Genomic DNA, 14,778 nt, shown 5'->3' on the forward strand with positions numbered 1-14,778 from the left:
TTTGAGACGTATCATCGTCATCGTTACGGGTGAGTTATATTATTTATATTATGTTCTTGTTGTTTATATCGTTCTCTTTATTTATTTTCTTGTTGTTTAGCTGTACAGCCTGATTAGAATTAGCTCCTAGTTTGTTTGTTTTTTCATTTAATGTTTTTGTTAATTTTAAATTGTTTATTCTTCGTATTTTTTATTTTAATTTATTATGTATTTGCTGGAAGTTTTTTTAAGTTTTGGTAAACGAAAGCCCACAAATTAAAATTTACAATATGGCTGCCACTCCGGAGACAGTGTTCTGTTTAATACAAAAAATATAACTGAATTGTGTCAGATACATTTCGTTAAAATTTAAAAACTACACCCACTTTCAGTCGTTCATTTCATAGATCCTTCTTTAGAGTTTATGGTCACTTTAAGTCCGGTTGTTTGACCACGATGCCAGTTCCAACTCCTGTTGTATTATCACGTTATACATTAAAGAGAGGTAGTCGTCGCGCTGCGCATAAGCTTGGTAACGTCTCAGTTTGTACTCGTTGATCTGCGCAACAGTCAAAGTTGCCATCTTTGTTTATATGAGACCCACATCTCTCGCGCGTGAGTGGCGCGACGACTACCGCCCTTTAAGTAACTCGTCCCGGTAGTCTGTCCACCATCATTAATTGAATACTTGCACAGGTTGTTATAACACACACGTTAATCTCATCACAGGTTACAAATATGACATGATACATTGAGTTCACGCATCAGTTCAAATGATTTATGCCACTCTGTTAAATTTCTGGCATACAAGTAATTGAAGTGGACTAGCGCCCTCCAGTGACGAATTTAAATATGTGTGCTCATTTCTCCTCAAACGATATACTCAAAATAATCATGTCTGTTTTGGGGATGAATCTGATATTATTGGTCAGTAAACAGTGCACTTCTATGTGTGCCAGAAATGCTACTAAAAATGTTTTCTTTATTTTATATTTTGACTTTTTGGGGTATTTTTTTTAATGTTTCTAATAACTTATTTTAATTTAAGAATAAGCGTGTACATGACTTAGGTTGTTATAAATGTTTGCTTTATTTTATGAAGGTACTAGATATATTTTACAGGTGATATTTTAGTATGAATTGAGAAAAACTAGCAATATAACGCCGATTTGCAACCATGGCTCAAGTGCGGAAGGATATGTGACATTGATCCGCTGTTAAAAGGCTACTATTTCTAGCCATATATTACTGCAGTGTGCTTGCATGTCGTCTTTGGCTTGGCACCACCATGGCTTATTCCGTTGTACTCCAGGGTGGTGCACCGTGGGGATTTCGTTTGCAGGGTGGATGTGAATTTAACGAACCATTACGTATCGCTAAGGTAAGTAAAACGATTACCGTGGTTGGTTTCTCAGCCATTATCAGCGTTCGCGAGGGGAGTCCGTGTCTATGCATACTGAACGCCACGGCGACCAGCATTGATTTTGCTCGTCGTCACGATGTTTTTAATGGACACGTTTCGCGCATGTTAGTTTTCTAAATAATAGAACCATGTATGTCACAATTTGTGCCATTTACACTGTACAATATAATGATTTTCATTGACAAAGGTTGAAATCTCGGTAAAAAAAGGGGAGGGGGTAACGATTTCAGATATCGTGATCACATATTTCCGTGTGTCGTTTGTTATTGGGGCAGGCGCCAGCAACGTCATGAAATAGAAATATTTGGGGCTTTTGCTTTTACCGGTACCTCCATGTACCCTACAAATGATGATGATGTTGTTGTTGTTGTTGTTGTTGTTTTTTAAAAAATATGTATTCACAATTTATCATGATGTAAATTTAGATAATATACTTATGTTTTCTGACTTGTGATAGTCAAGTCGGATGTACTTTAGGGGCTTGGCAGTAAAATACCCCATTAAATTAAATTGTGTAATGAAACTTATCCCATACACAAAGGTCATAGCATTCCATTAGTCCTTGTATATAAAGAATGAAGTAGATTATAAAAACTTTTTTCCCTTGTTGTATTTGCTTTGTCTGAGATATACATTGGGCAATCTCAGTCAATGTAATTTCAAGTCCAGCAGTTCTTTCCTGTTTTCACAAGTAATAATGTCAAATCTATGAACAACAAATTCAACCTTGGCCACCTTTCATGAAATTGTGTAAATTTGTGTAATTAAATATCTGTGTGCTTAAAAGTATTCAAATGGTGCTGAAAAAGTTACAATGTACGTTTGTAGCAAACTGAAAATATAACTCAACACCATGGGACTTTAATACCCAATATAATTAATTCTTTTAGCAATATTCAAAATTTAGATTTTGTATTTGGCTAGTCTGGAACCGTCTTAGATACACTGCCACTGGGGTTTGATAGCCTTGATAAACTTTCAACCCTTGTGTTGTTATGTGAATGCAGTGTATTTTATTTCTTACTTCATACCTACTAGCTACAGCTGTTAATGATTATGTAATGATGAAACTACATAGTTGCGCACAAATAGTTGTAAGTAATTAATACTGTGCCACTGAAAAATTTCAGACTCTGTTACCAGTGTTATTTTCTAAAATAATTATTTTTTTTATATTGAATAAGAAATTATGTATAAGGGTTTTATTTAATGAAATATAAAAAGTATATAACTTCCTAGAAAAAATTTGAAAAAATATGAATAATACTATTTTTTCTTTTATGTTCTTTAAAGGCCTTGCTTCTCATTTCTTTTCACCACAAGACTTTCTCATCCAAATTTTTCTGCACTTTTTTTTTATATTCTTCAATATTTCTGGAAAAAACCCTAATTTTGGACCCAACAGAAAAAATTTGAGTAAATTTTCATTTTTTACTCAAAAAATTTGGCTATTTTTGTCCCAGTCTTCTGAAGGAAAGTGCAGATTATAACCGGGACTATTTTGGAAATTTGTGATACAAAGAAAAAATTGCTGGTGAAAAGATTAATCTGTAAAACATCCTCAGAACAGAAAATTAACATCTCGCTTTTCTAAAGTAGATGCCTCACTTTTTCACTGGTATGTAATATTAAAAATAAAAATGTATGAGACTCTGGTTTCAAACTGATAAAACATGTAATACAAAGTGAGAATGTAACTTCAAAATTTGAAAGAAACACAAATGTTTATCTCGGACTTCATTTGGAATTCATTCGCAGATACAAGTAATTGTTAAAAAAATAACTACAAAACTAAAATAAAATCATAAAAGAAACTAAAATGGAAGTGTTCCACTATTGGTAACTAATACAAATACAACTATTCAAATTACCTTGATGAACAGTTGCAGGCTTTTTTAAAATTTGATTTGTGTTGAGATAAAAGCACATTAGAGTCACAATGCATGGTTTCATTAATTATGCGAGTGTCGTGGTAACAAGTGCCACCAGATCATTTTTTCAGTTTTGTCAAAATTTTATTTTGTTAATTTTGAAACAGTATGATACATTGATGTGGATAACAGATTGCTTTGCACCTGTTTTATTACTGACTGTGAGGGGTAGGTTGCTATTCTGGACTCACTTTCATCATGTTTATGTGTTTTCCTGAAGTACTTTATTATGGGTCCATATACTCAGAAGGGGGCAAGTTATTGCTTTCGGAAGTCTGATTACTACTCAAGAGTGGCACTTCCAAATATTTGAACTTAGTGATGAATTTTTATATTTTCATATTATTTCTAAATATGATTTCTTTCCTGTTTCGTCATGACAAACAAACCCGCTATCTGCGAAACAGGGCTAGCTATCAGCAATAACACTGTTGACAAGAGGAACGTGCTACGTATTCAAATAGTCATTTGTAATATATCGAATTTGTGTCAAAGGTCAATGATAATGATATAAATAAGTTGGTCAAAAGTCTGCCTGATATTTTCATCAGTGTGCCCTCTAGCAGGACTTGTGTTGTAGGGAACTTGATGGAATCCCAAAAATCATGCTCTGTCAGTTTAGTAAAGGCTTGGGAGATATATTCAAAAAAAATTAGGCTGCATATGGTTGTAGGGAACTTGCTTCTGAAAGCACAAACTATTGTGGCGTCTGATTTCTTTTGTTTTTACAATTACAGTATTTTGTTCATAAATTTTATATTTAATAACTTACAAATTCTATAATATTAAACTATAGTAACATGTTTTTACAAAATTACTATATCTATGTATGCTATTCTGTCATTATCTTTAAGGAATATGCATAATTATTTGTCATAAACAGTCTACTGTGAATTACTTTATTTTAGCTGGAATTACCGGTAATTTTCACTGAAAAGACTTTTTGAGTGTTTTGTATGGAATTTATTTTCACTGATTTTTGGCGAGTTGAATGTAAAATATAGGAAAAAAAAGGTACATTTGCTGGATTTTATTTTCACTGAATCATTAATTAATTTAGCAAAAATTAATTCCAAGCGAAAATGAAGTATTTTACAGTCTATATGTGACCAATATTAATTCTTTATTAAAGCACTTTGCTTTACAGATATGCATTCCATTTCCAGGATATGAGAATTTTTTTGTCCTCATCTGACTGGCTTTTATAGTGTCCTTCAAACTAAGTAGAATACTTTATTTCATCTGGAATTAATTTTCTTATCTTTTTTTTTGTATTAAGTTTGTTTTAACTGATTTTTGATGAGTTTAATGTAAAATATAGAAAAATGTTTTTTTTTTTTTCAGTATATTTTTTTTCCACTGAATCATTTCATCAGCGAAAATAGTGAAAATATAGTATGTTATAGTATTTCATATATTAAAGGGTGGCAGTCATTGCGCCGCGTCCTGTTCGATATGGGACTCATAGCGACGTATACAACGCGTGTAAAATACATTGTTTATTTACATGAAATTCGAACATGCGCTGCGCGACGACCTCCATGCTAAAGTCCAAATCATCTGTAGCAGTTTAGGCCTTTGAATTAAATGTCTATGTCCTACATGCATTGTACTAGTACCCTATTCGCCCTGTTTGTAATGCAAGTGATTTAGTAAATGACCAAGGTATGTCTATGGTGAGAATAAGATGTATTTTAATGATTCCATATACATATACAATGAATGCCGTTTTTGGTTTATGTGTGCTTTAATTGAAGATGCACACAAAAGCAAGTACGATACTTGGAGATGTGCTTTCAATAGAGAGAATACAGTAGAGGTACTTGAAGATGTGCTTTCAATAGAGAGAATACAGTAGCAATATCTCTTGAGGAAGGGAAGTACATGTACATGATGAGGCAGAGGTACATAAGGATACATGTAGGATTAGAATGGAAGTTGTATTGGATGAAAGTACATTTGGGTAAAAGATGGGGTAGGAGCTAAGTAAGGTGGAGAATTGGGTAGTAGTTTGATGGGAGTTGGGTGGGTAGAATTGGGTAGGAATGGGATAAGTAGAAGTCACGTGAATGTAGAATGAGGTAGTTTAACCCTCATCCTATCAGCTCCATGTACTTTTACTTTTATTGATTTGAGCAGATAATGGTTATAAATGGAATATGAGACGGTTTTAGTGAAGGTAGAATGAGACAGGAATAAGACGGTAAAAGCTGGATGGGAGGGGGATGACGTCAGATCTGTTCTTGATGAAACTAGAATGAGATAATTGGTAGGAGCATAGGTGGGAGTAGGATGCGATCAGATCTGGGTTTGATGAAGCTAGAATGAGATGGATATGAGCATGGGTGGGTGTAGGATGCGGTCAGATCTGGGTTTGATGAAGCTAGGATGAGATGAGTAGCAGCATGGGTGGGAGTAGGATGCGGTCAGATCTGGGTTTGATGAAGCTAGAATGAGATGGATAGGAGCATAGGTGGGAGTAGGATGCGGTCAGATCTGGGTTTGATGAAGCTAGAATGAGATGGGTAGCAGCATGGGTGGAAGTAGGATGCGATCAGATCTGGGTTTGATGAAGCTAGAATGAGATGGATATGAGCATGGGTGGGAGTAGGATGCGGTCAGATCTGGGTTTGATGAAGCTAGAATGAGATGGATAGGAGCATAGGTGGGAGTAGGATGCGATCAGATCTGGGTTTGATGAAGCTAGAATGAGATGGGCAGCAGCATGGGTGGGAGTAGGATGCGATCAGATCTGGGTTTGATGAAGCTAGAATGAGATGGGTAGCAGCATGGGTGGGAGTAGGATGCGATCAGATCTGGGTTTGATGAAGCTAGGATGAGATGGGTAGCAGCATGGGTGGGAGTAGGATGCGGTCAGATCTGGGTTTGATGAAGCTAGAATGAGATGCGTAGCAGCATGGGTGGGAGTAGGATGCGATCAGATCTGGGTTTGATAAAGCTAGGATGAGATGAGTAGCAGCATGGGTGGGAGTAGGATGCGATCAGATCTGGGTTTGATGGTGGTAAGGAGTAGGACGGGATAGTTTAAAAAGTTGGTTGGCTAGAGGTACAGTTGGGTGGGTGGGTTGAATGATGTTAGAACAGGATAGGAGTCGAAAAGGATGCATGGGATAAACAAATAACAAAAATAATTCTGTCATCCTGAGATAGCTAGCATTAAAGAGAAATATTTGTACCTTGACCCCTTGCCAACTAACCTAATTCTGATTTTGAGCTTTGTTTATATTATCAATCAGTGTAATAGGTCATATTGTGACAAGTTGTAACCACTCTAAGCTGGAGTGTTTACTCAGCACCAAAGTCAACTATAGGCACCATCCACAAAATAGTTCCATTTATAGTCTGCTGTTTTCCACAGATAATGCTGACGAAAATTTCAAATTTGATGATCAAAAACTAAAAGCAATGATACATTTTGTATGTTTGGTTCAAAATTCAGTGAAATGTACAGTCAATGAAATACTGGAAGGTGTGTGGGGGGGGGGGTAGCAGAGTCAGCTGCTGTTCAATATTAGTGGCATATTACCTATCGCTATGAACAAATTTATTGTAAAATGCATGTATCTATTTTGCAAAGCAAAAATATAAGTAATATTCTTATGGACTGGATTTTGTGGCCTGAGGTCGTACGGCAGAAGCACCCAAGCATGCAAGGGTGTGTTAGCCGTAAAAGCTGTGTCCAGTCCGTAAAGGATTTATCATATACCTTATAGGGCCTTTTAAAAATAAATGTCATTATTTTGAACTACTGTTTTTTCAATTATCTCATTATCAATCTTATTTCTATCATTTCTATCATTTATTCAAATGTTCAGTGTGGATTTATATTTTTATAACAACATCAACATGACTTAAACTAAATGGGGAAGAAACTTTCTGATACCTTTCACATCTACTAGCACCCCCTCCCCCCGCTTGGCCGCTCCGCTCCCTTGCTTGTGTGTGCTCCCTCTTGTTCATTTTTTCTAGAAAAAATGCTGATTCAGTATTCAAGAAATGCATGGTTAATGTGCACTTCTATCAGAGAAGAGCTTCTAATAGAACAAGTACAGTATGTGATCTTTCTTACTTTTACTCCACTTGTTTATCACTTGCTAACTGCCCTAATTCATACCATTTTTCTGGAGATTGTAATAGTATAGTTCCCCGATTCATTCAATTCAGTGTCCTCAGGTGAGGCATTTTTAGCTCCCAGGTCTTTTCCAAAAGTCAACCCTGTACGATATACATTGTAGCTTGTATGTACAGTTAGGGAGTCTGGAGTAGCCATTTTGGAATCATTTTTCCTAGCTTAAGGGGACTGCCAGCATTAGATCAGGGTTTGTTGACGTTGTTTCAGTAGGACAGTATTCCTATCTGTAATTTGTTGAACCTACAGATTAATTATCGTCAGTAACTGCATACAAAGGTGAGTGTGAGATTACTAATTGTCTGAATGCTTTGATTGAAAGCATGGATGTTTGAACAGAGTTTTATTGCGTTTTAATCTGGGTATTAAGCTTAATATTGCACTAGGCATACCTAACTGTCCAGAATCAAATTTCACTTTTTTTCTATTAAGAAAGAATGTCCAAGCGGTTAGTCATTGAAAAACCATTCAGTATTTTGAGTGTTAATATAAAATGACCTTTGTAGCTTTTTGGTACATACTGATGGCTGTTGGACTCTGCGTGAGTCAAAGGAGTTGTAAGCGCTCAGCTGTGAATTGCGGGAGATATTTGTAGTATTAATTTTGATCGCGTTTTTCATCTATGACTCTATTTACGCAAATTGTGTGCATTTGTGCCAATGTTGAAAATACAGTGTTTGTTGTTAAAGTGCTGATGCTTTCTTCATTTATTTTTGCAATGGTTTCCTTCAAGCTACTACTGTATTGTATAAACACTGGATGTTACTATGTAAATACTGGTACATGTGGAATGGAAATTTTCCCAGTGCCGACCCAACCAGAAAGACAATCTCATGACATTCAGACTCTGATGCCATTGAATGCAAGTGAACTTGATGAGTGAGAATAAAAAGTGCATAATAATGCTAATAATTTTATACATACAGTGATTCAGATGCTCAACGGACATCAGCAATTTGCTGGTGTTTTTTTTCAAATGTCCTAATTTTGTTCAATCATTTCAGACAATGAGTCTAAGTGTTTTTTGCTAAATTTGCTGTTTTTCACCCAAAATTTGGCAAATAATTAGAAATGTTCCCTTACACTAGTTGGCATTTTGGGCAAATTGTCAAATTTTCAATTTGTTAATTTTGACAAATATAATAATCTTGAATCTATTTTGAAATATTTAGTAATATTATTATTTTTTTATGACAGAACAAGTATAAATAGGCATAAATTGTAATCCTTGTTCTCATATTACATGATAATATGGCTATCTATATTATTCTCAATTATGAAATTAAATCTCTTTGTCTGCATTTTCAGTGAACTAAGCAATGAATGCCCAGTGTCAGTGAAGATAATAACATTATTGTACTCGTGTCAAAATATTTAAAAATCAAATCATTTCATAATTTTATTATTTAAAAAATCTGTAAGCAATCTATTCTATTTATATCTTATTTGTTTAAAAAAATATTGATTACAACCTGTAACTAGCGAGAAATTGCATTCATTTAGAACAAAATAAAAAACGAAATTATTAAAATTGGCGAAAAAAATGATGTTGTTCTCACAGGGTTAAATTTCAGTCTCTGTCAAATATGAACTTGCTCTTTCAATTTTTTGAACGGGTTTTCATATTTATATAATTTATTACTGATTAATATAAACAGTTGCGTTTTTTCTAGCAAAAATATCCTTGATTTAAGGGTTCTTGCATGAAATGAATTCTAAAAAATTTTTTTTTTGATTCCTTGCTCAACCCTAAGAATGCCACATTTGAATAACAATTTTGTTTGCCTATTTTTTTATTTAAAAAAAAATATATCATGAAAACAATAAACTGCAGGTTTCAGTGAAATTCCTACTTCTTCGCCATGAGTCACCAAATTTGCTAAATCTGTTCTCAAATAAAACTAAAGTATATATTGGTTTTTTTATTAAAATCAAACATTGCTGTGCAGAGTGACATCATTCAGGAAGACTTCTCTGCGTGACCAATTAACAGCGACTTTACACAGCTGATGTTTATTTTTAAACCAGACTGGTCTGGAGTCTGCCTTCCAGCTTTAACTTAAATTTCATACAAGTCGATCTCACTACTGTGCTAGTGGAATGTACATGATAGGTAATCTCAAAAATATGCCATGGCCAGTCATAAACTTACACTTCCTTTTGGTGATGACATGTGTGATAGATTTAGGTAGTAACCCAGAAAAAAGATAGGAATTCCAGTTTAAAAATAAACCAATCATGAAATGACCTCTTCTCATCTCCGGTTAACCACCCTCCATTTTAGTTCCATACTAGCTTTGTTAGAAGATGTTATTGCGTACAAGGGAGTGACAGGACGAGCGCCGTAAACAACCTTGTTAAAGGTCTCACTTTATTGATTCACTTTCTCTGTCACCTGATGTTGAAATATTGAAGTGGTTGTGGAAAAGTATTTGATATTGAATTGTGAAACATATGGAATGTCCCATGCTATCTATTTCACCATCCTTTCTGTATAGAGTGAGAGAAGAAATATGCATGGTCTTTGATTTCTGGGTATTCCTAGGGTCAACCATTTGAAATCATGGGGGGGGGGGGTAATTTTTTTCTGTTTCTTGTCTAATAAATGTTATATTTCTTGAATGTGCATATTTTTTCCCTGCAACTCCTAGCATATGCATATTTTTTTTCTAGATGACTAAATCCCTTTTTTTTAAACAAAACTCCTTACCACCACCCCCTCCATGATTACAGATGGGGGATCCCTTAGAGTCAGTGGCATTTGTTCACTTGATTGCTATCACAGTCCTATGGGAGGATGCTTGGTGATGGAGATGTCCCCAGAGGAGAATGCCCTATGTGGGGTATTGTGTGAATACGTCTATGGTAGATAGAATTTTTTTTATTTTTTTTATGTGAATCGTCACTTTTCATTGCTGCTGTACGTGTCAATAGGGAGGCAATCCATATATCCCTGTTGAAGTGTGCATGTACATAGTCATTATGGGTGGCTGGGAAACATATATATTTACAGCTCTGTAGGAGACTACGATTTGCATGTCATCATGGAAGGTGTTTACTGGGGGCCATTAATTCCTTCTGTGTATGTGTGTCGGGTGGACATATAGTACTGTTCATGAGGGTATTTTTTAAGCCCCCCCCCCCTAGTGTCATGTAATATTACTGGAAATACTGATGTGTATACCAGCCTGGATAGATTACCATCTTACATGTACGAGATAACCCAGTATGTAAAGTGGGTTGAATAGTCTGGGTGACACAAGTATACAGTCGATTTTAGAAAGATACTAGACTAATATTATTAGAGGCAAGTGTATACGAAAATATTTATTCAAGATCTAATTGTACAGCCCTATCGAATGCCTCAGATATTTAAATGGACATCCCTATCGAATGCCGCAGATATTTGATTGGACACCCCTAACGAATGCCTCAGATATTTGTTTGAACAGCCCTATCAAATGCCTCAGATATTTGATTGGACATCCCTATCAAACCCCTCAGACATCCCTATCAGTTGCCTTGAATATTTAATTGGGCATCCCTGACTAATGGCATAGATATTTGATTGAACATCCCTATCAAAAACCTCAGATATTTGATTGGACATCCCTATCAAACATCTCAGATATTTGATTAGTCATCCCTATCAAACACCTCAGATATTTGATTGGACATCCCTATCAAACACCTCAGATATTTGATTGGACATCCCTATCAAATGCCTCAGATATTTGATTGGACATCCCTATCAAACACCTCAGATATTTGATTGGACATCCCTATCAAACACCTCAGATATTTGATTGGACATCCCTATCAAAAACCTCAGATATTTGATTGGACATCCCTATCAAACACCTCAGATATTTGATTAGTCATCCCTATCAAACACCTCAGATATTTGATTGGACATCCCTATCAAACACCTCAGATATTTGATTGAACATCCCTATCAAAAACCTCAGATATTTGATTGGACATCCCTATCAAACACCTCAGATATTTGATTAGTCATCCCTATCAAACACCTCAGATATTTGATTGGACATCCCTATCAAACACCTCAGATATTTGATTGGACATCCCTATCAAATGCCTCAGACATTTGATTGGACATCCCTATCAAACACCTCAGATATTTGATTGGACATCCCTATCAAACACCTCAGATATTTGATTGGACATCCCTATCAAATGCCTCAGATATTTGATTGGACATCCCTATCAAACACCTCAGATATTTGATTGGACATCCCTATCAAACACCTCAGATATTTGATTGGACATCCCCATCAAACACCTCAGATATTTGATTGGACATCCCTATCAAAAACCTCAGATATTTGATTGGACATCCCTATCAAACACCTCAGATATTTGATTAGTCATCCCTATCAAACACCTCAGATATTTGATTGGACATCCCTATCAAACACCTCAGATATTTGATTGAACATCCCTATCAAAAACCTCAGATATTTGATTGGACATCCCTATCAAACACCTCAGATATTTGATTAGTCATCCCTATCAAACACCTCAGATATTTGATTGGACATCCCTATCAAACACCTCAGATATTTGATTGGACATCCCTATCAAATGCCTCAGATATTTGATTGGACATCCCTATCAAACACCTCAGATATTTGATTGGACATCCCTATCAAACACCTCAGATATTTGATTGGACATCCCTATCAAACACCTCAGATATTTGATTGGACATCCCTATCAAACACCTCAGATATTTGATTGGACATCCCTATCAAACACCTCAGATATTTGATTGGACATCCCTATCAAAAACCTCAGATATTTGATTGGACATCCCTATCAAACACCTCAGATATTTGATTAGTCATCCCTATCAAAAACCTCAGATATTTGATTGGACATCCCTATCAAACACCTCAGATATTTGATTGAACATCCCTATCAAACACCTCAGATATTTGATTGGACATCCCTATCAAACACCTCAGATATTTGATTGGACATCCCTATCAAACACCTCAGATATTTGATTAGTCATCCCTATCAAACACCTCAGATATTTGATTGGACATCCCTATCAAACACCTCAGATATTTGATTAGTCATCCCTATCAAACACCTCAGATATTTGATTGGACATCCCTATCAAAAACCTCAGATATTTGATTGGACATCCCTATCAAACACCTCAGATATTTGATTAGTCATCCCTATCAAACACCTCAGATATTTGATTGGACGTCCCTATCAAACACCTCAGATATTTGATTGGACATCCCTATCAAATGCCTCAGATATTTGATTGGACATCCCTATCAAACACCTCAGATATTTGATTGGACATCCCTATCAAACACCTCAGATATTTGATTGGACATCCCTATCAAAAACCTCAGATATTTGATTGGACATCCCTATCAAACACCTCAGATATTTGATTAGTCATCCCTATCAAACACCTCAGATATTTGATTGGACATTCCTATCAAACACCTCAGATATTTGATTGAACATCCCTATCAAACACCTCAGATATTTGATTGGACATCCCTATCAAACACCTCAGATATTTGATTGGACATCCCTATCAAACACCTCAGATATTTGATTAGTCATCCCTATCAAACACCTCAGATATTTGATTGGACATCCCTATCAAACACCTCAGATATTTGATTAGTCGTCCCTATCAGTTGTCTCAGGTATCTGGTTCGTACAGGTAAAGGTTTTCTTGTCTGCCTAGTCTGTGGTTGGCTAATGCTGTCAAATGTGTGTTCAAAGTTTATGCTTGAACTGACAGAGTGCATGGTTTGTACACATACCATGGAGCTCTTCTTAGCTCCAGGCACAGACCAAAATGTCATGTTTGGAGTTCAAGTGTGTGCTTAAAGGTTGGGTATTGTTTTCTTTGATAATTCCTGCCTAGTCCATTCTTTGTTTCTTTCAATCTACTTAATATTGGTTGTGCAGCTTTTGTAGTTAGTATTTGATGATTAAGGTTGGTCAATTGTTATGTACATACATACATGTAGTACTACTAAATACTTTTACTTTCTCTCTGTGGCCTGCATGGAATGTGACAATTGGGTTATTGACGGATTTTCAAAATTATATTATTGTGTAGAAAACAAAATTTGACATCCTGTATGTTGATATAGTTTACAGTGATCTAATATCAAACATCATGTTGTTCCGGTTCATGGATTTTGATGGTAGAACTAGACCACCTGATTTGTTTTTCGGCAGTGGTGAGGCAAGCAGACACCCCTTCGGTTTACCTTAAATGGTCCTACCTGTTTACTTCGGTATTAAAATATCTCAGTCTATAAAGGTGAATGCATTCTTAACCAGGGTGTAGTAAAAATGTTGTAAACGCAATTACGTCATTTCACAACACGTTGGGTTTGGTAGAATCATTCAACCAAGAGCTTTGAGACGGCTGTTAACTACTTATATACTTATGACTGGATCCGATCATTTTAAAACTTGTAGGTAAGGATATAGTGTCTGTGTTTACAACTTTAATTGGTTTTCCATGTCGGTTTATTTTTTAGTGCTTACTTCTGGTTATTGTCTTGTCTAGAAATAACCACAAACACCATCGTATATTGTATCCTCGTTCATATCCTCAATGGAGTCTGGGTTTCTTAAGTGAACCCATGTATATGCCAACTCACTCTCAGTAGTGTCATGTGCTTTGATGAACTGATGGCATTACTTGCAACATTTTATAAGCTAAATAATTATCGCATTACTAAAATGTACTTTTTTTGGAAAAGTTTATAAATACTAATTATTGCGTTTCATTTAAACACAAATCTGTGATTGGCTGATAGAACGCCCATTGACACTGCCCTACATAGCTTTCTATAAACATGCATATCAATGGCAACAATGTGTTCAGCATAAATACCAATGCATAATTACTTTGATTAGCACACTTGTATATTATACAAAACTTGTATGATTATATAATGCAAAACAATAGATACTTTACATGTACCCCGGGAATATATTAATAATTTTTTATGTAAAAGTAAGGAAATTAGATTCCCTCCCTCCAAAAAGTCATTTAACTACTATAGAGAGATGTATATCCTTGTTGATCTGTAAAGTGTACCGGTATGTTTTATACCCTTTCAGCGCTGAAGTCAATTTCAGGAAACATCCACAAAATAGTTCTATTTATAGTTCTTTTCCAGAAAAATTGTTGCGAAAATTTCAAATTTGTTTATCAAAAACTAGAAGTAAGAAGAAGCCTTATTTTGTCAGTTTGGTCCAAAATTAAAGCGATG

The 14,778-nt window shown here is 35.4% G+C and overlaps 1 protein-coding gene across 4 annotated transcripts in view; it reads left to right on the top strand.

Annotated features, from left to right (window-relative positions):
• The first annotated feature begins 1,202 nt into the window (after nucleotides 1–1,202).
• The window catches only part of LOC100371246 (uncharacterized), a 146,326-nt gene continuing 132,750 nt past the window's right edge, over nucleotides 1,203–14,778 (top strand). For 2 of the 4 annotated variants that reach the window (XM_085493947.1, XM_085493948.1), the window contains exon 1: nucleotides 1,204–1,360. In XM_085493947.1, coding sequence (XP_085350073.1) covers nucleotides 1,268–1,360 — 93 coding nt within the window. In that variant the 5' untranslated portion in view covers nucleotides 1,204–1,267. Of the gene's footprint in view, nucleotides 1,361–14,778 lie in introns of all 4 variants that reach the window. The other 2 variants (XM_085493946.1, XM_085493949.1) reach the window with 2 other exon arrangements.

Source organism: Saccoglossus kowalevskii, chromosome 19, assembly GCF_978046115.1.
Source record: "Saccoglossus kowalevskii chromosome 19, keSacKowa6.1, whole genome shotgun sequence".
NCBI lineage: Eukaryota > Metazoa > Hemichordata > Enteropneusta > Harrimaniidae > Saccoglossus > Saccoglossus kowalevskii.